The sequence below is a fragment of the Talaromyces stipitatus genome, genomic scaffold (genome assembly GCF_000003125.1).
Source record: "Talaromyces stipitatus ATCC 10500 scf_1105507295517 genomic scaffold, whole genome shotgun sequence".
Taxonomy (NCBI): domain Eukaryota; kingdom Fungi; phylum Ascomycota; class Eurotiomycetes; order Eurotiales; family Trichocomaceae; genus Talaromyces; species Talaromyces stipitatus.
The window spans coordinates 1,252,418-1,274,529 of NW_002990121.1; the positions used below are offsets into that span (position 1 = coordinate 1,252,418).

The 22,112-nt window shown below is 45.6% G+C and overlaps 8 protein-coding genes across 10 annotated transcripts, besides 2 other annotated features; 2 read left to right on the forward strand and 6 right to left on the reverse strand.

The window, feature by feature from the left end:
* Window positions 1-168: 168 nt before the first annotated feature.
* Window positions 169-961, forward strand: TSTA_004880 (imidazoleglycerol-phosphate dehydratase; the record flags this gene model as incomplete). Its single annotated transcript, XM_002488057.1, has 2 exons — window positions 169-487; window positions 546-961. 2 exons carry the CDS (start codon window positions 169-171, stop codon window positions 959-961), a joined length of 735 nt encoding a protein of 244 aa, XP_002488102.1.
* Window positions 962-1,638: 677 nt separating this feature from the next.
* Window positions 1,639-2,480, reverse strand: TSTA_004890 (uncharacterized protein). The gene is made up of 2 exons (XM_002488058.1): window positions 2,102-2,480; window positions 1,639-2,041 (listed from the first exon to the last, which is right to left on the reverse strand). The coding sequence occupies exons 1-2, from the start codon at window positions 2,454-2,456 to the stop codon at window positions 1,734-1,736; spliced, it is 663 nt and encodes a 220-aa protein (XP_002488103.1). The 5' UTR covers window positions 2,457-2,480; the 3' UTR covers window positions 1,639-1,733.
* An 844-nt stretch (window positions 2,481-3,324) lies between these two features.
* TSTA_004900 (MIPC synthase subunit (SurA), putative) lies at window positions 3,325-5,413 on the reverse strand. Of its 3 annotated transcripts, XM_002488059.1 has the most exons (5): window positions 5,346-5,400; window positions 4,722-5,261; window positions 4,516-4,671; window positions 4,110-4,466; window positions 3,325-4,056 (listed from the first exon to the last, which is right to left on the reverse strand). In XM_002488059.1, exons 2-5 carry the CDS (start codon window positions 4,998-5,000, stop codon window positions 3,793-3,795), a joined length of 1,056 nt encoding a protein of 351 aa, XP_002488104.1. In that variant the 5' UTR covers window positions 5,001-5,261; window positions 5,346-5,400; the 3' UTR covers window positions 3,325-3,792. The 3 variants fall into 3 exon arrangements, with proteins under 3 accessions (XP_002488104.1, XP_002488105.1, XP_002488106.1); XM_002488060.1 differs by having other exon boundaries at window positions 4,722-5,413; XM_002488061.1 differs by having other exon boundaries at window positions 3,325-4,466; window positions 4,722-5,413.
* A 2,507-nt stretch (window positions 5,414-7,920) lies between these two features.
* TSTA_004910 (ER-associated proteolytic system protein Der1, putative) lies at window positions 7,921-9,237 on the reverse strand. The gene is made up of 2 exons (XM_002488062.1): window positions 8,817-9,237; window positions 7,921-8,753 (listed from the first exon to the last, which is right to left on the reverse strand). Exons 1-2 carry the CDS (start codon window positions 9,003-9,005, stop codon window positions 8,184-8,186), a joined length of 759 nt encoding a protein of 252 aa, XP_002488107.1. The 5' UTR covers window positions 9,006-9,237; the 3' UTR covers window positions 7,921-8,183.
* Window positions 9,238-9,435: 198 nt separating this feature from the next.
* TSTA_004920 (2,4-dienoyl-CoA reductase, putative) lies at window positions 9,436-10,442 on the reverse strand (the record flags this gene model as incomplete). Its single annotated transcript, XM_002488063.1, has 3 exons — window positions 9,436-9,599; window positions 9,653-10,351; window positions 10,400-10,442. 3 exons carry the CDS (start codon window positions 10,440-10,442, stop codon window positions 9,436-9,438), a joined length of 906 nt encoding a protein of 301 aa, XP_002488108.1.
* A 1,066-nt stretch (window positions 10,443-11,508) lies between these two features.
* On the forward strand, window positions 11,509-12,469 carry TSTA_004930 (centromere protein Cse4, putative; the record flags this gene model as incomplete). Its single annotated transcript, XM_002488064.1, has 2 exons — window positions 11,509-11,752; window positions 11,813-12,469. The coding sequence occupies 2 exons, from the start codon at window positions 11,509-11,511 to the stop codon at window positions 12,157-12,159; spliced, it is 591 nt and encodes a 196-aa protein (XP_002488109.1). The 3' UTR covers window positions 12,160-12,469.
* Window positions 12,470-12,641: 172 nt separating this feature from the next.
* On the reverse strand, window positions 12,642-16,429 carry TSTA_004940 (uncharacterized protein; the record flags this gene model as incomplete). Its single annotated transcript, XM_002488065.1, has 5 exons — window positions 12,642-13,567; window positions 13,620-14,269; window positions 14,320-14,435; window positions 14,552-14,662; window positions 14,723-16,429. The coding sequence occupies 5 exons, from the start codon at window positions 16,427-16,429 to the stop codon at window positions 12,720-12,722; spliced, it is 3,432 nt and encodes a 1,143-aa protein (XP_002488110.1). The 3' UTR covers window positions 12,642-12,719.
* Window positions 15,287-15,724: a mobile genetic element.
* Window positions 16,116-16,138: a microsatellite.
* Window positions 16,430-20,186: 3,757 nt separating the features above from the next.
* Window positions 20,187-21,767, reverse strand: TSTA_004950 (uncharacterized protein; the record flags this gene model as incomplete). Its single annotated transcript, XM_002488066.1, has 2 exons — window positions 20,187-21,431; window positions 21,747-21,767. The coding sequence occupies 2 exons, from the start codon at window positions 21,765-21,767 to the stop codon at window positions 20,187-20,189; spliced, it is 1,266 nt and encodes a 421-aa protein (XP_002488111.1).
* Between the last annotated feature and the right edge of the window lie 345 nt (window positions 21,768-22,112).

Genomic DNA, 22,112 nt, shown 5'->3' on the forward strand with positions numbered 1-22,112 from the left:
TATGGGGAAATTTTATCAACCTCAACTTTTTGTTTCTTCCGGTCAATATTTCGTTCACTGCACAGCGTATAGCCATTTACTTCTGCTCCGCCCAAATTTAAACGCACTTATCATATATCCGAAAACCAACTGCAACGAACTTTCCACTCGATTGAGAAACCACACACAATGGCCCTTCCCCGCCGCACAGTATCAATCTCCCGCATCACCAACGAGACCAAAATCCAAGTCTCCCTCTCCCTGGACGGCGGCGTGCTTCTCCCCTACGAAGAAAGCGACCATTTCCCTTGCCCGGAAACCGCCCAAGACAAAGCCGCAGTTGCCAAGGGCGTGATCCCAGATAAAAATGCCCCGCATTCTACACAGTTTACTTCTAGCCAACAGATAACTATTAATACTGGGATTGGGTTTTTGGATCATATGCTACATGCTTTGGCGAAGCATTCGGGATGGAGTTTGGCTATTCGGGCTAAGGGGGATTTATACAGTACGTCTTTCCCCCGCTTTCAAAAGAGGTAGTACAGAAGTAACTGATTCATGTCTAGTCGACGACCATCACACAACCGAAGACACGATGCTCGCCCTAGGAACAGCATTCACAAAAGCCCTTGGCGCACGAACCTCCCTCGCCCGCTTCGGCCGCGGCGACGCCCCGCTCGACGAAGCACTCTCATGGGCCGTCATTGACCTCTCAAACCGACCCTACGCCGTAATCGACCTGGGATTCAAGCGCGAAAAGATAGGCGATTTGAGCACGGAGATGATCACGCACGGCCTTGAGAGTTTTGCGCAGGCTGCCGGTGTGACACTGCATGTTGGTTGTTCGTATGGATCGAATGATCATCATCGGGCGGAGAGTGCGTTTAAGGCGTTGGCTGTTGCTATTCGTACTGCGTGTGCGCGGAGGACAGCTGGGGAGGTGGGTGCAGGAGATGTGGTTTCTACCAAGGGTGTATTATAGATGATGATCATTAGATATTTGTATATGATATGATACCTTTTTGACCCCTTGGGATGTCTACATAGATATACGCTCTGATAAGTAACTGGGCAACTTCATGTTGAATCAACCATCTACATACGTACCTATATGCTTTCAGGTCTAGTTAGTACTCTAGACACCCTAAAAAAAGCATACCTAGGTATCCTGAGTTCAGCAACGTCATTCATTGGCTCGCCAGTCAGCTATTGTACGTACTCCAATATAACAAACTTCCGGATCAACTGATCCATGTACAATCAACTATATATTGAGGTATGTACTAGTCTCACAACGATGACAAAAACAAATAGATAAGATATACCAAATGATAAATGCCTTTATGATCGTCAGTTTTGAGCTCTTTCACAAACTGACAATGACCTCGACACCATTTAAATATAAAAATTTTGTCTAAGATTCATTATCAAAGTTAACTGATATCAGATAGACGCAGCTATCGTCCAAACTCAGGTAAGCGATGATTTGAACGGATAGTTACCTAGATGGGAAATATGGGTTGAAACAATTAGGGTTGGCCCGTCACGGGACCCTGGGACATTTTCAAGTTTTGAACACTCTTCTCCCGACTCGTTTGAACGATTAGATATCAAAGGTGAGATAAAATAAGGAGTAACTAAAACGCCTCTCATAATCACGGAACTCGATATGATCTTGAATTTAACTCCATCATCCACAGTCCAATCTTCCACTTCCATCCTTTATATAACACCTGAGTAAACTAACCAGGGATCTAAACACCAAGCGCCTTAACAGCCTTATCCCAATACCCCTTCCTATCATCCGTCACCGACGTGCCCACACATTCACTAATATACCCCTGCCAACCCGACAAACTACCAGACTGCAACTCCGCTCTAACAGCCTGACTACATTGCGTCGTCAAAAACCAAGCCGCAGAACCAAAATCATATTTTCCGTCGGAAAGCAACAGATCCAAGACGGCGGTGACGTTGCCCTTTGCAGAGGCATAAGCGGGGCTGAACTCGGAGATGGAGGAGGCGTATTTTTCGTTGAAAATTGGGGATTGCATGTTTCGTGCTATTCCATTGTTAGTTACCTAGGTACTATACGATTTGGGAGGGGGGAGGGGGAACATACTGCCCTGTCCAGGAACACCCGGATAATGATTACGATTATACTTGAAATCGCCCGTCTCAAAGGCCATCAAACTAATCAGCGCAGCCTGCTCAGCAGCCGAATCGATCCCGTAGGTAATAAATGCATCACTAATAAACGGTGCCGCTGCTGCAGCGGTAGCGCATTCACCTGCTGCAGGCGCGTTGTTGCAGGTTGCTGATTTGGGGCATATGGCTAGGATTTGGTTTGCGGTTACTTCGGTTGATCTTGTTGTAATGCGTCCTGTGGAATGGTAGGGTTTGGGATGGAGGTTTGGTGTTGATGTCGCTGTAGCCAGCACGGCGAAGAGGGCTGTTAGAGGGAGTTGAGTGTGCATTTTTATATATTTTCTTTTCGGAATATTAGTAGAAGGAAAGCAAATGGAGGTAAATAACATGCAGCGGACCCGATATAAATAAATAAATATGCAAACCCCAAATTCCAGAACAAACCCGCCTCATCTACCCATCTATCTAGCCCTAATCCACAAGTCACAGTCCAAAGAAACATTGACTCACTCCCCGCATGAAACATGCATGAAACATTTACGTACAAACCTCAGGTCTCAGTCTCAACACAACAATGAGTATTCGCTGGTAGATATCACTCAAAATCAAAAATCTAGTGTGCTTTTCGAGGCTAATTATTGACTTTTTTACCGGCGTGCTATTTTCATGTTTGGGAGTGGTTGGTCGGATGGTATGTAACTAGGGCTATTATTTGTGCTAGAGGCTGACGATCGAGAGGTATGCTTAACCTGGTCAATGCCGGTCAATAAATATAATGATATCACTTTTCTAGTAATCTACTAATCTGCATGTCTAATACGTTATGTCAGAGGTTGTTACGGAGGAGTACATAACTTAAGGCTGAATAACTCTAAGTCAGCACAGATGGTACTACGGCCTTAGCACAAGCCTTGATCACTAGTTCGACAGTTATTGTATTACTAGTTCCAAATCACTTCAAAACATGTAAATATTCCGTATGTGGTTATATTTATATGGCTATGCACGGCAAGTAAGAGTTATATGCTGTCCATCCAGCTGTTTCGAGAATGGGTCGATGTACAGCGAAATAAGGTAAGAGCAGCAGTTCAGTCGTAAACTGCCATACAGTCCTATTTTTCTGCAAACCCACCTCATAAAAGTCATTTCTTGCCAGGTAGGCCGATACGCTAAATAGATATACCAAAAAGACTAAGTAGAGTCAAAAAAATTTATATTCCCAAAAAGCGCCAATCAATGACCAACATCAATATCCAACACCAACAACCACCAGCAAGCAAAAATATACACACAAAAGAGTATAACGATACTAAAAGTTATAATACTATAAGGGAAAAAAAAGAACAAGAAGCAGAAAAGAGGGGAAGCGAGGCCGTGAAATCCGTTTCCAAAAAAAACCACTTTGGGTAAGAATTGCTGTTGTGTTGTTCGTTTCAAAAGATGTTTTGGGGGTCATTGATATGCAAATGCTAAAGAGCAGAGTAGGGTAAGAGACAAGATATATTGTGTTCTTTTGTCATCGGATGATAAGTCTGACCAAAGATGTTGTCAAGACTGGAAGAAGGGCAAGGCGCTGTTCTATGGTCATTATAAGCAAAAAGAAGTAGAGCGCATATATGTCGAGGCATGTCAAAGCGCAGTATTCCTATTGGGGTCATTGTTTGTTCATTCAGAATAGGCTCCTTCTTTGCGGCCCGATTCTTCGTCTGAATATATTGATGACGAACTTATGCGTCGGAAAAATCTAGGCATTCTGGCAAATGGTCGTCGACGTATTTTCGAAACTGATATACCGCCGGGTGCGAGTCTCGTGTAGCGGTAACGGTGTCCGAGTAATAGTAAACGTCGGTATACTACCCACATACAGAATCCGACGCAGCCAGCGAGAGTGAAGCCGACGACGGTCAACAAGACCCAATAACGACACATCTAATCAATTATTAGTTCGAGGCGCAACTCCACCATTCTTAAGATTGACATACCCAGAAAATCAACTGTGCATCGGCTCCATGCCAGCTGTTGCCGACATGGTGGGTGAAGAAACTCCAAGAGAATCGGTTATATTCATCAGGCATCAAAACGCGGACTCTGTCCATACCAAACGATTCGGCCATGTACTCTTTCCAAACGACAGACAAAAACAACGGGCCTGTCGAGTACATCACTGTAATATATGGCAGGAACCAATGCTTATCGTAGGCTTGGAGGGACTCGACCACGCGCAAGAAGAAAGGATGTTGAGGAACGGCGCCCATGGCATCGTTTGAAATTCCAGTCGGCTTCGTTCGGCGAACCCATGCGGGGTAGGAAAGAAGAGGGTCAAGACGACGTTGGCAGCCCTGTGATCAGTCAGTTTTGAGTAGAGAAGAAGTGATAGATATCACACACATCATCCAAGTCGATATAAGTACCGCCGTAGTATGCTAGCACAAAATAGCGGATAGCGTCCGCCCGCTGAATCGGGTAACGGTAGCCGTCGAACGTTTCTAAAAACCATGGATATTCTTTTGCGATAAACTCTCTCGACTTTTCATTTGTCCACAGCTATCCATGAGTTAGTAAACTTCACATCCAGTTCTTGAAAGGCGGCTAACCTTGTATTCGTAATCAGGATGAAGATTAATGCATGATTGTTGAGGCTCAATCCAATGCTCAGGGATTGACTCATTTATATAAGTTTGGTGAATGATTTTGGGTATTATTTGAGGTCTAGACTCAATAAGACTCGAATTCGGAGAGGGAATGTCGGATCGGTGTATAGCGTCCGCAGAGGCATCCTCCACTAACAGCGTCAGGAGTGTAAATACGCTCCTGACGAGAAAACTGAGGATGAGGACATTGACGAGAATGAAGAGAACTACTCCGCGCCGCATTATGCTAGCGATTCAAAGTTCGAAAGGTGAGCTGTTCCAACGAAGCGGGAAAGGAGAGGCGGAGGGGGTTGAATGCCCGCGACACGAGTTATTAGGATCACGAGAGTTGATTGTCGTGCGGTGTAAACATGAGGTATATAAAAATCGGAGAGAGGAAATCGACTTGGAACAATCCTATGAGGTATATAACTGTATAGCGATCACGTAACGGGTCGTCAATGGATGAGCTGCGCGCTTCGCATTCGACGAATTGAACAAGCGCTGATTAAGTGAATTAGCTCGTTCGACCTGGAGATAAACATTCAAATCCCGATGGAACGGAGGAACCGAAAGTATGCAACCCACACAAAGGAAGCCAGATTAAAACAAAGTACGTAGTCGTTGAATAGTGAACTAGTGTAGTAAGTGTTTGAGAGGGAAAAGGAAGCGGTAGTGGTTAAGGAAAGAAGAGTCTATTCGCCTCGGCAAGAACAAAGCAAAAGGCGAATACTAGTTGGTTTTAGGGAGTGGAAATCTGCGACGCCATCAGAAAGGAAACGCTCGTCAAGTCAGAGGAGAGAGAAGGAGAGTTCAGTCTGTGATTAATCCAACCGTGGATAAGTCAGAGTTGGGGCGCCCAGGGGTCAACACGACGGGCAGTGTAATTTATTTTGGTGTTACTAGCGCCGTACGACTAGTGGCGGCGCCGCATCGCTACATACGAGCAATGCGAATGTGGCTGTACCGATACGTACTTAATACTATGTACATACTGTATTATGGTATTCAGCCAAGTGATCAAGAACCTGAGCAGCTTAATGAAGCACCGTCACCAGTTTTCAGATTGTCAGACATGCATCGTCGTACATAGTCGCAAGGGATAACTGATACAATTTAATAGTATTGATACAGTGAATACATATGGACGAGTACATCCGTAACTTTGTACGGGTCTAGCCCCGTAATAAATTACTACCTATTCCGTATTTATTCACCTTGGCTCACTTACAGTATGGAATACATGCCTATCACCGTTGCACGTACGCAATTCGGGGGCTAAGGGGAGTTAATCATCCCCGAGATTCACGACGATTAAGGGACTATGAAACCGATATTCAGAGCCAAGGAAGTTTGATATGTGACAGTCGTAAGTCTTGGCTCTTGGCCAACAGAATACATACCATACATAGCAGAGAGAAGCCTATAGTCAGTATCCTCTGCGCGGAGTGTTAGTTACAGCCGTTGAACTGATAGAATACAGATAAATTACTCGCGCAATGAGCCTATTCTGTATCACCACGATGCTATCCGCTTTTAGTAGGTATTGCCAGCAATTACAAATGGTAAACTTGAGAGATCTAGACACAAATTGTATGCAACCCATTTATTTGCATACGATATTTCTCTTTCAACACGCGAAATCTCAAACTTCAAAAATGTATCCATCAGCTCTCGGTTCGATAAACGAAGAAAGAGGAACCAATCACAACACATACCATTCAGCACAATTTCTCCTACCCCATACTTTGTAATTTACCATACGATCAAAAAAACGTTTCTGCCTATACCGATTACCACAATCGGCTCATTATTCCAGGGAATAGCACATCGAATGCGTTCATATATGGCGTCATGTGACGGGCCGAATGATAGAAGTGGTGGTGGTGGTGGCTACATACGTACGTAGTTTATCTGCTGACTCGGTCGTATCCCAATGACGATTGACAGGTTGTAAGGTATGCTCAGCCACTGCTGCCAATACGTATCAGTAATTTTGTAACCAATTTGTGCTTGAAAATACATATATCCCTGCCGAGGTGAAAATGGGTTAAGTTATCTGATTGATCATTGCGGAGTACTACGTATGTACAAAACCAATGCCTAAAATCCCAGCTCACCACGCCGAACAAGCTCCCCGGTTCCCGTAGTCCAAACATACGCCCGTAACGGCGTACATAGTAAACCCAAAGTCGAGGATTCGGTCAAACAAACTCAAAAATTACTGTAACAAGTAAAGTTCGTGCTTGGACGTTCCTCTGCTAAACCATTAGCAGTAAAGCCTCGGCGGATCTCAGCCACTCAGATTGTTGGTTCTTTTCGTACCCGTTACCCCAAAATGGAATGGCCCACATACGCGAATTGCGAGAGCGAGAACTAGTAGCGAGCCACGCGGCCATTTCTCGCTGTCACGTGATATATCATCCTATCATACTAGTTTATTCTTGCATCGCGGCCATTCTACATTAAGGATTAACTCTTGCTGTTTTAGGAAGGCAGTATGGTGAGTTTACAGTGCATGTTCCACTCTGCTCTCAAAACCAATTAGCTAAGATAGCGCTTATCGAATTTACGCAACCAACCAATGAGCATCGGAGAGAATGATTCTGTTGTAGATTAGGGGACGCGTGGCATAGCAAGCCACTTATCCGTGCTTTCGATTTGGAAATACGTACGTATGGTACGGAGTACAGTATGTAACATGGTTCTGTCACAGTATGTGTCTCTTGTAACATTACCGATGCGAAATACTACTCCATTCTCCATAGTTTACCCCAATCTGGTGGCTTTATACGGACCTTCTCCATGGATCGTTCAACGAGTCCACCAATCCACCAATCCACCAGTCCACCAGAATATCGACGGACCTTCCTCGTACATAGGTGTGTCGATCGGCGAATCCTACTACCTACGAAATTTACTGGCACATTTTGCGAGTTTGGCCTGAATGGCGATCTTGGGGCAGGACGAGCATGACCTACGTCATGGGCCACGTTGGGTGTACAGTTAATCTACGAGTTTAACTACCTATGGCATAAAGCTGAATAGTTACAACCTTGTAACTACCAAGGATGAATGATTACGAGCACCCAAGCGACTATCTCTGGAACAAAAAGATTATGTTTTCGACGTCATAAAAGGTACGTACACCCGAGTCAAGAATACGAGCAGTCCAAACAAATCAGATTGACTATCGATATGCTAAATATCGTACATGCAAAAACGCCTAACATGCTATCTTTCGCAAATGACAATGAATTACGCAGATGAGAGAGAAAGAGAGATGAAAAACGAAAACTCCAGCCTTATTGTTTTGCCAACATATGGTATCAAGCCCGACGCAAAACACCTAGAAAATATGCAAAAATTGCGAGTGAGATGCCTTACAAGCAGGTAAAGCAAGGTTCTTGTCCAACTTCTAACCACTTATCGCACCTCCGGCGCAGCAGCAGCCGCAATATCTTGATTGATATTAGCAGCTTGCGTATCGCGAATCGCATCCGTCCTGGTATTACTGCTACCACCCTCAAAAATCCTCCTCCACCACCCCGGCGGGTCCAAAGGTCGATGACCACCATGCAACGATGGATAGACATCTGAAAAGAAATACCACACATGACCCACTACCACTCCACAGATATCATCCTTGGGCACTGTACCGTGCACCAAAAAATGGAATGCCATTAACACCCACGGCAAATACGGAGCCGTAAAGACCAACAATCCCAAAAAGCTCAGTCGTGTATCTGGGTTTCGACGACTCCAGATGTAGACTAGAGTTGAGGAGAGGGCTTGCCCTAAATAAGGGAGAGAGACGAAGGGACTGAGGATGAGTAGGGAACTCATGGCGTAGAAGAGTAGCCAGGAGAAATGAGCCGGGGAGCGGCCGGACGATTCTTCGAGGAGACGGGAGTAGCGTTGGAGGAAGAAGACGTGGAATAGGAGATCGAGGTTTAGAGGGCCAAAGTAGAGGAATGTGGTTATTAGACGCCAGTACTGTTGACACACCGATTAGCCTGGATTCAATTCTATCCAGCGTCTGGATCGAGGGGAACATACCTGCGATCGTATATACACAGCGGGTAAACTGTAATATAGCGACATCGGCGACACGGCCTCACATTGTACCAGAACCGACGTGGCCACGGTGGCAGCTGTCCACCATCGTGTACAGGGCGGCATTTCGTAGAACCATTGCTCGAGTGGGAACTGGCCCCCTTGACCACCGTTGCCAAACACCGCGGCCATCTCTGTACTCTTGAAACCTTAGCGATTGTTGTTGCTTGTTGCTTGTTGCTTGTTGCAGAAGCCGCTGCGGTCTTGATATCGATAGGGTAAACGCGACGATGACGTGGAGTGTCAAAGGTCAGCGGAAGTAGCCTGTTCCGTTTCACTGCACGCAATTCGAAACAATGGCTGTCTGTGTCTATGTCTGCTAGTAGGTAGGAATCGCACAGCGGATATCGACACAAGCAATGTTGAACGAGGTGGCCTCAGTAGATTAGGTGCATACTGTCGAGTTAATCGATGAGTAGCGGAACGTTCCATTGGTGGAGTAATTTAGTTGGCTTAGCAGCCAATCACATATGGGCTGGTTACAAGGGGTTAGGGTAAACTAGAACATCAATTCGTTCATTTGATATGGATGCTATGAACAGACTACAGTCTAGCTAATACTTTATTGTAATTCTGAGCTGGTTCTCCTTGACAATTGTGTCACTTTTTGCAATGAGTTCAGGCATGTCCCATGTGACATTGATAAACCTCCCTCCAACCCAGTCTCTCTCTCAGAGGTGAGGAATGCCAACGTATTCCCACAAAGCTCGGGAGTATCCACGAAGACTATATCACAAATTAGCATGTTACCTTATACTTAAAGAGTCAGTAGGACAAACTATGCTTAAACTCCGGAGATTTATCTACGCCAATAGTAGTCGCCATATCGGTAATGACATTACCTGGATGGACGCTAAAAGAAAGTATACCCTTTTCAGAGTATTCCTCATTGATAAATTCCGAGAGTCTGGTTGCTGCCGTCTTGGAAATTTGATACGCGCTCAAAGTACGATTAGTCAAGAGTGCACCGGCACTAGAAACGTTGACCACGTATGCAATTCCAGTCTTGAGCATCAGGGGAAGAAGGGCCCTGGTAATGAGGAAGGGGCCTCGAACATTCACGTCAAATATATTAGTCCACGTATCCGGGTCGTAATCTTGAATTAGTTGAAAACCACCAAATATTCCGGCGTTATTGACGATGATATCACATCTGCCAAATTCTTTCTCGAACTCTGCGGCTGCTTTCTCTACACTTTCACGACTGGACATGTCGACACTAAGTGGGAGGTACTTTGGAGGTGGACGATTGGCTTCTTTGGCAGCTTTCTCGACTTCGGAGGCGAGTTCGGCGGTACCTGAACGGGCACCAGCAGCGATGAATGATGCGCCGGCTTTTGCGTATGCTAGGACAATTGCGCGCCCTATCCCTCGTGAGCCTCCGGTGATGATCACAGCTTTTCCGGAAAAGTCGAGTTTGGTTGGGTCAATTGCAGGATAGGTGTCGCTATGGACCGTGGATGTCACATCATAGTCTCCTGCACAAAATGAGAATCACCGTTCTATTCTGTATGGCTGTTACTTACCGGGGGCTTCAAGTGTATTTAGGACTCCTCTGGGTGGCGGCATTGTGAGTGATGAAAGAATATGGCATTTGTCAATCTGTCTCTCTCGCACTTTATTTCGCTAGACCGACTTGATTGTCATTGAAGCGAACAGGATATGGGCTTACTTATAGCCCCTGCTAGCCAATTTGCTGGCTTAGAAATCAGGATTTAACTAACTATCACATGTCTCATTCTTACTAAGTCGTTGAGTATATCCCACTAATAAAGGACGAACTATCTGCATGAGCTCTTGGTAGTGGAACTGCCTGTCAAGAACATCAACAAATGAAAAATGCGCCGTTTCAACTTCAGTTGACATCTCCGACAATGGGTGCCGAAGAGCGAGACCTTGATGCGTCTGATCAGGATACATACCCATCTAGATACGCGTCAAAGCAACTACTGCGCTCTGCATGTACTCCACTAATGCAAGTCCATGTGAAAGCAGGGATGGAAGATGCTCTGCGAATGCTTGACATCCAATTGTGTTTCTGGAACTCAACGGATGTATGCAGTCCTTCATTGGTCGGCTGCCTGGTGTCTGCAGTCTGAGAAGCAGCAAGAAGCAAGAAGTTCAGTAACAGGATTTGCAAAACACTGTATAGTGATTCGACTCTATGCGATCTATCGTAGACGTGTGAATTGGCAAAAGAGCCGTCCCTTCTTGAATTCAATGAATCGTCGCCGAACACAGACTAAGCCCCTTTTGGCAACAAAGCTATATATCCTTTTCAGGACTAGCGTCAACGCCAGACCGCGGGATAATGAACGAACTCGCGCCGCGAAATAGAGGTGGCTGGGGAATCCAGAATTCAAGATTCCCTTTTCCACCACGAGCTGTCATTCATTCTTTTTTTCTTCTTCCTCTTAACAGATATTTCAATCGAGCTTTTCCACCCTTTGATCACGCTCTTGACCTGTATTATCCTCATAAAACTCGATCTACGTACAGCTAGTTCCATACATTCGAGGTATCGCGACCTTTGAGTGCTCACATCACCCGATCAGCGTCCTTCTACAGTCAGTTCGACCAGGATTGAAATAATCCATTCATTTCGTCTCGCAGCTACGCAGTGAAAGACGACAAGATGCCACCGAAAACCGGTCGAGGGCACCCAATCATATCCGCCAGCGCTTTAGGATCTCCAAGCGCAAGCAGAGCCCGCCCTTCATCGAGAGCCGGTCGCGACGAAGAACCTACAATAACAAGAATCCCACAATCACCCTCCACCAGCAAACCGAAACCAAGGCCCTTCACAACAGCAAAGACGACAAATAAAGTGACAAAGCGACCATCCGCAGGCAAAGCGCCACGACCATCAAACATACAACGTAAGCTCACATCTCCTCTCCTCCCCCCATCTCCATTACATATTAATAAGCTTCTATTAGCCGGCGACCCAACCCCCACAGGCAAACGCCGCCGCTACAAACCGGGCACCGTCGCCCTCAAAGAAATCCGCAAATACCAACGCTCCTTCGATCTACTCATAAGCAAACTCCCCTTTGCGCGCCTAGTCCGCGAAGTCGCACTAGACCTGTTACCGGCCGAAGTAGGCGCTGAACTACGATGGCAATCGCACGCAATTCAGGCACTTCAAGAAGCCGCTGAGGCGTTTTTGGTGCATCTCTTTGAGGATACGAATCTGTGTGCGATACATGCGAAACGGGTTACGATTATGCAGAAGGATATTCAGCTTGCGAGGAGGATTAGGGGGATGTGGGGTGGATTGGGTTAGTTTCTGAGTACAAGAGAGGAAGGGATGTAAGAGGAGGCTTTGCAAGAACGGTGGCTTTTTTCTGTTTGGTTTTCTTTTGATTGCATCACGGCGATGGTGTTTGTGGGAGTTATATACGGCAATTTCGGATATGTCGAGTATATCAAATGTGCATTGCTGTTGCGGTTTGGATGCTTTTCTGTTTGTGGCATTGAGATGGTATTATTTGTCTATTGTTTATTAATATCGCCTGGTTTCTAGCTCGTCCAGGCATAGAAGTCAAGAATGGACTTCTTGAAACAATTTACCTATGTATGAATCAGAGTCCATATCTATTTAGTTGCGATATGCAGATTATTTGATAGCCAGAAGACAAAAGGGTATTTCTCATTTCCATGTAGGCAATACTAATATCATTAGGATCGTAGGTAAGGCAAAACTCTGGATATCAACCAACACCCCGAACCTCCATTGAGCATAAACGCCATTGCCAAGTTGACTGGACACCTCCATGCTATAGACCTTGTTCGAAATATTCAACCAGGACTCAGAAAAGGAAAAAGAAAGGGGGTGATACGAAATCACAAATATTCCGTCCGTTTCAACGCCGCAGGTAACGCCATCAACAACCGATCAGCCTCTTCCCTTACACTACACGCCTCATCCGCTTTACCTTGTCTATCCAAAGTTTCAGCAAGCATCTGATCCGTAACAGTAACCCAAAGTCGATCATTAGCCTTCTTAGCCATTGCGCGACCTGCGCGTGCACTTTTCTCGGATTGTTCGCCTACAACGCCACGGAAGTATTTCCAGCTCATGAATGTGAGTGTCATGCATGTTATTTGGTTGTTGTGGATGGCTGTGGCGGATTGGAGGGCTTGTTGGAGGTATTGTTTTGTTTGGATTGTGGATTCGTTGTGCACTGTGGCGCAGACGAGGTAGTAGGCTGCTTGGATGTATTTGTTGGAGCTGCTTAGGCATTGTGGTTCGACGAGGGCTAGGACTTCGTCGAGGCGGGAATGTGAGGGGTGCGAAGGTTCGCGGAGAATGAGGATTGTGTTGAGGCCTGCGAGGATGGCCGTGTCGCGGCGAGGATCGTTGCGCATTGTGCGGTTTGTGGTTGAAGGAAGTGAGAGAAGAGGAGAGTCATATGCCGCTAATGCAGCTGCAAGATCGCCATTGCCTTGCGCAATGACTCCTGCAGCGTACTCCATAAGACACGAGATAGACTCTGGAAGTGCACTGCCCAAATCTGCAGACGCACCGCGGAGCTCCTTTAATGATTGACTAGCGCTTTCCCAGTCGGTTCTTGCGCACGCCAAGAATGTGAGATGAAGCAGTATATTGCAGTATAGAATCCGTCGCCATTCAAGTCGTTTACTAGCGGCCACGACTGACTCTTTGATTTCTTCAGGTGCCTTGAAATTTCCTACAATGTGTTAGAGAGGATCCCAAATTTACAGAGGTACTGTGATACTTACCACGAACCATACGCAAGCCCTCTTGTAAATACTTTTCAGCTTTGCGGCCATCGTGTGAATTCTTGGAACCTAGGGTCATCGAGCTCAAAAAGTAGCAGAGGGCATATAGGTCGTGTTGCGGAAGCCAATGCAGTGTCAACGACAATTTCCCATTCTCAACACGTAGAATGTCGCCTATCTCCGTCGGCTTCGGGGGCATTTGCGTATTCAAAGGGACCAGAAAAGACCCATCCTCGCGCCACCGTGAGTCGTTGATTCGCTGATCCATCATGCTTTGCATCACCTGTAGCTTCTGCGACGCTTGATTCAAGTCATATTCAAGCAAACTGCAAGATATATCGACCATTTGAAGCATAGAACCGATCTGGGGTATCTCCTGCACACGAGGATCCAACTGGTGACTCCGCGCTACTGCCACTGCATGTTGGGCTTGCTCAACAGAGTCAGGGCTCGTGGACTGTTGCAAATGTGCAAGAGCCTCAATCAATGAAGCGACAACGACCACAAGTTTGTCGCCGTTACGATTAGCCAAGTTGGTCAATTTCTGAAGATTATGAATGGCAATGACAAAGTCTTGATGAGATGAAGACGACAGCGCAAGACTGATTCTAAGTAAACGAAACGCGTATTCCCAAGGAGTTTGCTTATACCTATGAACGTCAGCATCCCTTGTCCAGGAGTGATTTATCAAGATACGCACGTCTCAACATCTTCAATCATCTTGTCAACAGCTTTCGCCGCTGCCTTGGGGTTGGTTTTGTGAAGCATACGAGCCAAAAGTTGCTGCATAGTATACTTGAGATCTAAAAGCTTGTTCTATTCACAAAGTCAGTTGGAGTTTTGAGAACGCAAATGCCATAACTAACCCGTTCGCATATTTCGATCTGCCAGACATTAGTAATGATGCACACCAATAGGTAGCTTTGACTTACCCCTTTGCTCAATGCGGTTTCCGCTGCCAAATCGTTATCAGTTTCCTCAATAAGTATACGCGCAAAGCGCAATCTTGTCAAGGCTTCTGTAAGAGGTGGCATTCGAAAGTTCTATTATAAACATCACAAGATTAGCCTAGAATACACCTCATCAGCTTCGTGGAGACGAACAGTTTGTGCAGCTTCCAAACACCCTAACCCAGTGGCAACCAGTTTATAATACTCCTTAAGATCCAACTCGTTCTTGGACAGAGCAAGAACTGTTCCATTACTGTGAGCGGCATTCAGATATTCATCTGCAAGAGCTAATAGCAGTGGCTGGTAATCCACATCGCCATCAGCAGGTGAAGACTTCTGAGGTTTCTGCACCTTATGAGGTGCTACCATAGGTGTTTTGGCGGGGGTCTTGGTGGACGTTCTTTGAATATCTGCCAACGATGAGATGACGACTTGTGGCATCCTAATAAAGGGCGAAGCTGATTGTGCTGGCGCTTTTCGACTTTGGCTATTCTGACGAGATGGAGTCATTGTGTTTTCTTTCGAAGAGGGTGCAGATGCTGCTAGTGGACTAGGGTTATATGGTTCTTGCTTGATTTGTCCTTGGCTTGAAGTAGATTTGTTTGATACAACAGGCTGGGACACTGTCGTGGTTAGCGTCGCGACAGGAGCTGTGCTTTGCTGTGGGGCACTGGGCGCTGTGAAAGAAGAGCTAACTTGATTAATTGACGAAGGGCCAGCACCAGCCAGTATACCACGAGCAAACGTTGGTCGTATTGGCTCTGTAAACGTATCACTGGGGTTCACAAATAGTACAGGAGGATCTTGATGAACAGGCTGCGGCGGCGGTGATGGTGGTTTTATGGAGTTCAAATTATTTTGATATTGTCGCTGAGGAGGCTGCGAACGAGGTTTTGGTGAAGGTTGTGATATTTGTTGTTGTGGGTTTTGGGGCTGTTGGGCCACCGGCGAGTTGAGTTGTCGCTGCTGCGTTTGTCGAGACGAGGGTAAAACTACAGGCTGAGGTGAGGGCTGAGGCGGAGGTTTTGGCGAAGGATGTGGTAAGTGCTGAACTTGATTTTGCTGAGGCGACGGCTGCGGCAGGGATTGCGGTATACGCTGCTCCTGTTGATGTTGTAGCTGTTGTTGGATTGTCGGGGAGCCGTACTGCTGCTGCATTTGTATCTGTTGAATAGGTTGCGGTGAAGGCTGGGATCGAGGTTGCGGAGAAGGGTGCAATGATTGGAGTTGATGTTGTTGTATAGTAGGAGAGGCATATTGCTGCTGTCGTTGCACTTGTTGATTCAACTGCGGTGACGACTGAGGCATAGGCTGCGGGGAGGGCTGTGAAAGAGATTGGCGTGGATGTTGCTGAACAATCGGCGAGCCAAACTGCTGCTGTACAACCGGAGAACCATACTGCTGTCGCTGCAGGTGTTGATTTTGTTGTTGTGGAGATTGTGAAAGCTGCGGAGAGGGTTGCGATAGATGTTGCTGCAAGTGTTGATGTTGTTGTATCACCGAGGTATTGTACTGTTGCTGGCGTTGCTGCTGCTGATAGATAAATTGCTGCTGCTGCTGCTGCTGCTGAGGTGGCTGAGGAAGTGCTAATCCTCGCTGGTGCGCCAAAGTTTGTGATGGCGAGGGATGTCCATATCCCTGAACATAAGGCGGCAGTGATACCGGAGAATAACCAAACGAATTCGTATAATTCATATACTGGACATTATTTCCCACATTATACTGCGGCTGCGATTGAGGAACCGTTACAGGAGACCGAGTAAACGCGGCATTCTGCGGGATTTGTTGCAAGTATTGCGAGGGATACTGCGGAGGAGGATATTGCCCATTGTCATTGTTATACGGCGGTGGGTAACTCATTGCCTTTGAGTATCGGAGAAATTAATAATGGGGAGATCGTCCCGAAAATCATGAGGCTATCATCTGATGAGCCATGGAGACGAGACTGGCGACGCGTTTCCTAAAAAATGATCATAAACAGTCAAACATAATGTTGGATGATGCGCGAGCGCTGGCTTTGCGGAGATCGGATCGGATAAACTATGCTCCATCCTAGTGCTCCACTTAGGGCTGTATGAACGAATATGTATATAAAAATCTCTCAATCTTATAGGTACGAATATTATCAAGTATTATCAAGTATCTATTTCTCTCAAGCTCAACTAGCAACCCATTATCCTTTCTTGAAGGCAGCGTCCTGTCTTTCCAGGCCCGAAACTCCAACGCCTGCCTTTCGACATCATACATGTCAATATGCAAGAGAAGGCTTTTCCAGAGTAATCATATAATGGCAAGAGCTCCTACAGTATTCCCAATTTGGCTCTCCCTCTTTGTCTTCATCATAGAACTGATAGGCTTGGACTTCCTCAGTAGATGCTCCCGAGCATACGACGTTGTTGAAGACGTGATTCAATGGTGACAAGCTCGCGTCACCGTTCAACAATACTGGGTAGGCTGAGTCATATCGTAGACATCGCCTTCCATTGATATAGTTTCCTGCACCTACTCCCGAGGCATACGAGTCCCCTAATGCAATCCACTCGAAATCCTGGGAGAAGACACTTTGAAAGGAAAGAGGAAGTATGAAAAGATATCTCCACATGGTTTGTGATCTAACTATGCCTATCTCGTTTATTTTTGAAAGCTGCTCGAATACTTGATAACGCAGGACAAGTATGTACTATTTATACTTTAATCTCTGTCCCAAAGCCTCACACAATGTCTAGGTAGGTGTGACACTTACAATAGGGACGGAAGATACGACAGAAATTTCAGATTGTTCCACTGTCGATGAGCCTGAATATAGGGTAGTAATGTCATGTTCTCATCTAATTGATACTACTCCTAGACCTATACAGGAACCAAATCCGAATCAACTGTGGGCTTTAGGCGAACGTTGGATTCCAAACATGATCTATTTTTTGAGCCCTTTGACAGTTCCAACCGTTCCGAGCATCATCTACTAGCTTAAAGCTCGGCTAAAGGGGCTTGGATTGGTGATCTAGCTGTAGATATTAGTGCTACTACTACTTATGGAAGTTTAGTTTCAAGTGTAGACTGTTGAGTCGTTACATGTGTTAAAGCACTTGGCTACCATTTCAAATTTCTGTCATTCAAAACTTCTCCTATCACACCATTCCTGCTTTAGCCGCCGAATTACTAGGGAAGTTGCGGTATTGCACCAAGGAACGCCCATTTTAGTATCAATTTTCTTGAGAAAAATGGTTACAACGCCTTTTAATTTGACTGCTGCGAGTCAGTAAAGTCTGGACATTATACGTTTCCATTATATCTTGCTTTTGTGGCTATGCTTCTAGACCTTTTCATTTTACCTAGCTTACACTTACAGCAAACATGGGCGTTGTATGGTCTTCTGGGATGAACCATGCTACTCTAGTAAGTGCCCTTATGTTATATTTGACCCGGGAGTATGGTTCTGGCTTATATTGCTGATAAAGAAGTCATATGTGAGTGGTCAGACTGCGAGGGATAGAGACACAGGAAAAATCGCGTAATATATGTTCTAATCCTCTGATAAATGTGATTTCAAAGCGGAGTCTATGATTACTATGACTAGTTTCGAATTCTAACATGATTGCTACCTTGTTAGGAAGAGAAAGACCTCACATGAGGAGCATGGCTAGAAATACTGAGATAGGTGGAGATGAAATGAATCAAAGAAACTTATTTCTCGTTTGGAGCTACTAGTAATTGTGTACATTTAATGGAACCTGCCGAAAATATCCCCAGCCTCTGCTGCTAGTATTTTCCCTCTGGGTATTTCAGCTCAAATTCCCCATCTAAACAATAAATCCTCTCTCCCTCCTTCGTTTTTGCATCAAATTTCACGGTAAAATTGCCCTATTCCGTAGACTTAGTTCGTACACATCCAGAACGGAAGAGAAGGAAAAATGGTAATCTCAACGTACTGTGCCTACAAACCATGGCACATATGCATGAAGACTCATGATTGCAAACCCTTTCAGTGGTGGGCAGTCCTTTTCTCGGCCTGGATATGGCTGTTCGATGGTGTCCATGGAACCGCAGAAAGGCGTTGATCCGGACCTTCCTGGATTATCAGTCGAGTTCCCTCGGGCATACCAATTCCAGACTGGGTCATCTGAGATATCTGAGAGAAAGAGTCCTGAAAATTTTAGTGAGCGTGGCTATTGATAAAGCATGATACACAAATACAATGATTACCATAAATATAGATATCCAGATCTTCTTCGCTAAAAAGGTTGTTTGATCCAAGGTGAGACATAGAGACCAACATATTCAAGGAATAGGCACTTCTACACAAGTGGAGGTGTTGGATGGACTTCAACTCGGTCGATTTGGAATAGATCATTATCGCGGGATTCAGGACAGAATTTTAGGTTCGACTCTCCAGGGATCACGCCCGGGATTGATAACGAAGACACCGGAGTCATAGGGTGCTGGACTGGCATTGCGGATTGGAAGACGGCAAGCCAAGACAGACTGTTCATGAAAAAGGACTGTATTTGCTCCATGGTCTCTGTATTTCCAGCTGATTTGATGATAGCAATCAAGCCGTTGCCGCAGGGTTATAAGATTGAAGTCCGGGCGAGTTGAGACAGAAAACGTTCTTCTCTCGAATTGTAAAATATTTTTCAAACGAGATATCGCGCACAAAGATCTTAAGTAACGTCTGCCTTATCAAGCCTAGATCATTAGCGTCAAACTGGTCAGATTTGAGGCTTGTGGTGATTAGGTAGTAGTTACTATGTAGTACATATTGACCCAGAGCCATTTAGCTACCGAATCGACTGCGGCGTTTGATCTAGCTGCCTGAAGTGGTACAAGATAGGCCACAGCGAATTTAATTCAATCGGCCCGTCCGTCTGATTACCTTGAGCCGCGAAACCCATTTTTGAAGTCCGGCTGTTGGGAGGGTCCAGAGCTAGGGCCTACTTCCTATAACTGCGATGGAATGTCAACAAGGAACGGACGATCAAATCGTAAGACAAAACATATTGTTAGTTTCGGGTAAAGTACGTCTCTGAAGGAAAAGTTCATTGGCTGTCGGTTGATCCAGTTGAAAGGTATTAACTTTTTAGAAGCGAGGTCGCCATGGGGGTTAAGTAGCTCATTAGCTCAGTGAGTGAACCAGTGCTCAACTTCAGCTCACTGAGCATGTTTCCTAGCGTATGCGAAACTCACTGATCTGATCAGCGCGCTCAGGGCGTGCTCAGTTCTACTCAAGTGAGTAAAGGCGGCGAGGAAAGTCGAGAAGCGTCAAAGGAAATCCGGTACGTAGGTATGTTATGAACATTAATAGTAAATTCAATATGAATTGTAATCCAGGTAAAGCAAACCCAATAGGAAAAATTGACCTGAATATAAAACTCAAAAATAGATAATTGCAGCACAAAGGTATAGATCACTCAGCAACAAACCGGCCCTGTGCTCATAGCGAGCTACCTTCTTCCAGATACTTATTATCCAACTATCTATCCGTGCTTTATATCTCTCTTGCCAAATTCCTATTCCGAAAATGCGCCGGAATTGACAAGAATATGAATACATACTAAGACCCTGCTAATAACAATTGACTAATCGTCTGGTCAAGCAAACATCCTCCTCCATACACTTCTTATACCTGCCCAAGTTGTAGCGAAGAGTACATCTGATTCGCGAATCGGACGCTGTTATCCTCCAGCGCCGGCTGCAGTATATCACTATCAAGTGAAGGCGCATGAATAGGCGGAGGATGCATCCAAAGTGTCCAGGGGCAGTTTCTTATTGAGATATGCGGACTGATCGGATGCATTCTTTGAGCTGCAAACTCTCCATCGGGCATCTGCGTTGAGTTACCGAGACATCTCAAAGTCCAGAAGTAATATGTCGCCTTGTCATTATCTGCAGATAGATGAGCTCGCCGTTGTGGGCATTTCAGTACTGTTCCACAAGTGCCGCAGGTTGAGATTCGTCTACATGCTCTGCAGAATGTGTCGTGTCGGTGGCAGTAGAGGGCTTGACATACGCTAGACAGCCATAGATCTATCGATCGATGAGCGCAGCCAAGGCGAGTAGTGATGTGTTGCTGTTTTCCTAGTGTATGGGGTACCGTGGTCATCCGATACTCCGTCCTGATGATCAGTTGCTCTGCATCGTTAAGCTCGGGGTATATATCGATTTTGAACTCGGTTGATTCGTATGCCACTGTGCACGAATGCCACAGGTATCTTTCGTCGTAACCACGGCTTCCGAATATAGCCGATGGCATCTTTGTCAAGACTTCACGATCCTTCAAGTGTTTGATCAGATTCACTTTATCCTGAAACGTCATTTTGATACATGGGCACAAATCGACCACTCCCGCTGATTCGCCTAGACTGCAAACTCGGGCAGTAGGTGATGATCTGAGTTCTCTTGCGGGGAATGCCGTTCGTAGATGGAGCTTGAGACATTTGGAGCAAGCCAGCCATCTCCCATCTTCGAGTCTTTCAATTAATTTCCACCTCTCGCCGGAAAAGGTCTGAGAAGCACGGTAGTGATGAAACAAGGGTGCAAAGTCTTTTTGAAATCGTAGTGATTCGGAGAGGAAGGATCTTCCGGATACTAGTAGTAGTCGTTTGCATGTTAATGCGAGGCATGCTTCGGAAAGAGGGTCCAGGTGCGCAGATATGAGGACTAATAATTCAGTAGGGAGGTCCATGATGAAACATTTTGGTTCCTGCGGAGGGTTGTTTTCGAGGCGTCTTTCCGGGCTCACTTCTCGCTCCTTAACGGTGGTCTCCTTGACGGGATTCTCTTTGATAGCCTTCGAGACTTTGAGTCTCGCAAAGAAGCTGAAGGAGCGTCCACCCATGATGCAAGCCAACCAATATCGTAATTGCTGTATGTTCTCTATCGTAAAGCTGTTATCGTTACTGCTTCTTCATAACTGGAGTAATAAATCTGGGATACCGATCAGTAGAAGTATTGTCATATCGTGAAGAATAATAAATAGTCGACCCTATATATGCACCTGTATGTCAAGTCAGACTCCAATGTCATGCGAGGCTCCCACGAGCCACTATTTAATGCACCACAAAAATGCACGAACGCGGAAGACAACGGTAAGCCTAATACACTCATAACTGAATCAGGATGACATCCGTATTATCTTATTTCTGTAATGGAACCTTGGGAAGTTAGTTTTGGAACGAACCCTAATGCTAATAAAGGCCATATTTGGTTCTTCAGTCTAACGACGTTGCGAGTCATGTGCTTGAGACAGCTGATAAAATCACGTCGGTATCCGCTTAATTATGTTATTGTTACTGTCGTGTGTATGTGTATGAGAATGTGGTGTGGATGACTAGAATCAGAGTTTCCGCAAACGGAAGTCGACATGTATGCTAGCAGGAGCAAGCCAAGATCACCTGCAAATCTCCTGTATGCAGCTCAAAGATGTTATCGGACGAATCCTTATCTGACTCTTTGTTCGTGCTCCCTTTCAAAATCTATATCCTGACTGCATGTTTCTTTCAAGCCGTTGGACTGTCACATGGCAGATCTACTCGCGAGATGGGCA

Bases quoted from the DNA above. Each gene is read 5' to 3' on its own strand.
- TSTA_004890 (XM_002488058.1), bottom strand. From the start codon at position 2,456: ATGCACACTCAACTCCCTCTAACAGCCCTCTTCGCCGTGCTGGCTACA. The intron at 2,042-2,101 runs GTATGTTCCCCC...ACAATGGAATAG, and splicing joins GGGTGTTCCTGGACAGGGCA to CACGAAACATGCAATCCCCA.
- TSTA_004900 (XM_002488060.1), bottom strand. From the start codon at position 5,000: ATGCGGCGCGGAGTAGTTCTCTTCATTCTCGTCAATGTCCTCATCCTC. The intron at 4,467-4,515 runs GTGTGTGATATC...GACTGATCACAG, and splicing joins CTTATATCGACTTGGATGAT to GGCTGCCAACGTCGTCTTGA. The intron at 4,057-4,109 runs GTATGTCAATCT...ATAATTGATTAG, and splicing joins ATGCACAGTTGATTTTCTGG to ATGTGTCGTTATTGGGTCTT.
- TSTA_004910 (XM_002488062.1), bottom strand. From the start codon at position 9,005: ATGGCCGCGGTGTTTGGCAACGGTGGTCAAGGGGGCCAGTTCCCACTC. The intron at 8,754-8,816 runs GTATGTTCCCCT...GTGTGTCAACAG, and splicing joins CTGTGTATATACGATCGCAG to TACTGGCGTCTAATAACCAC.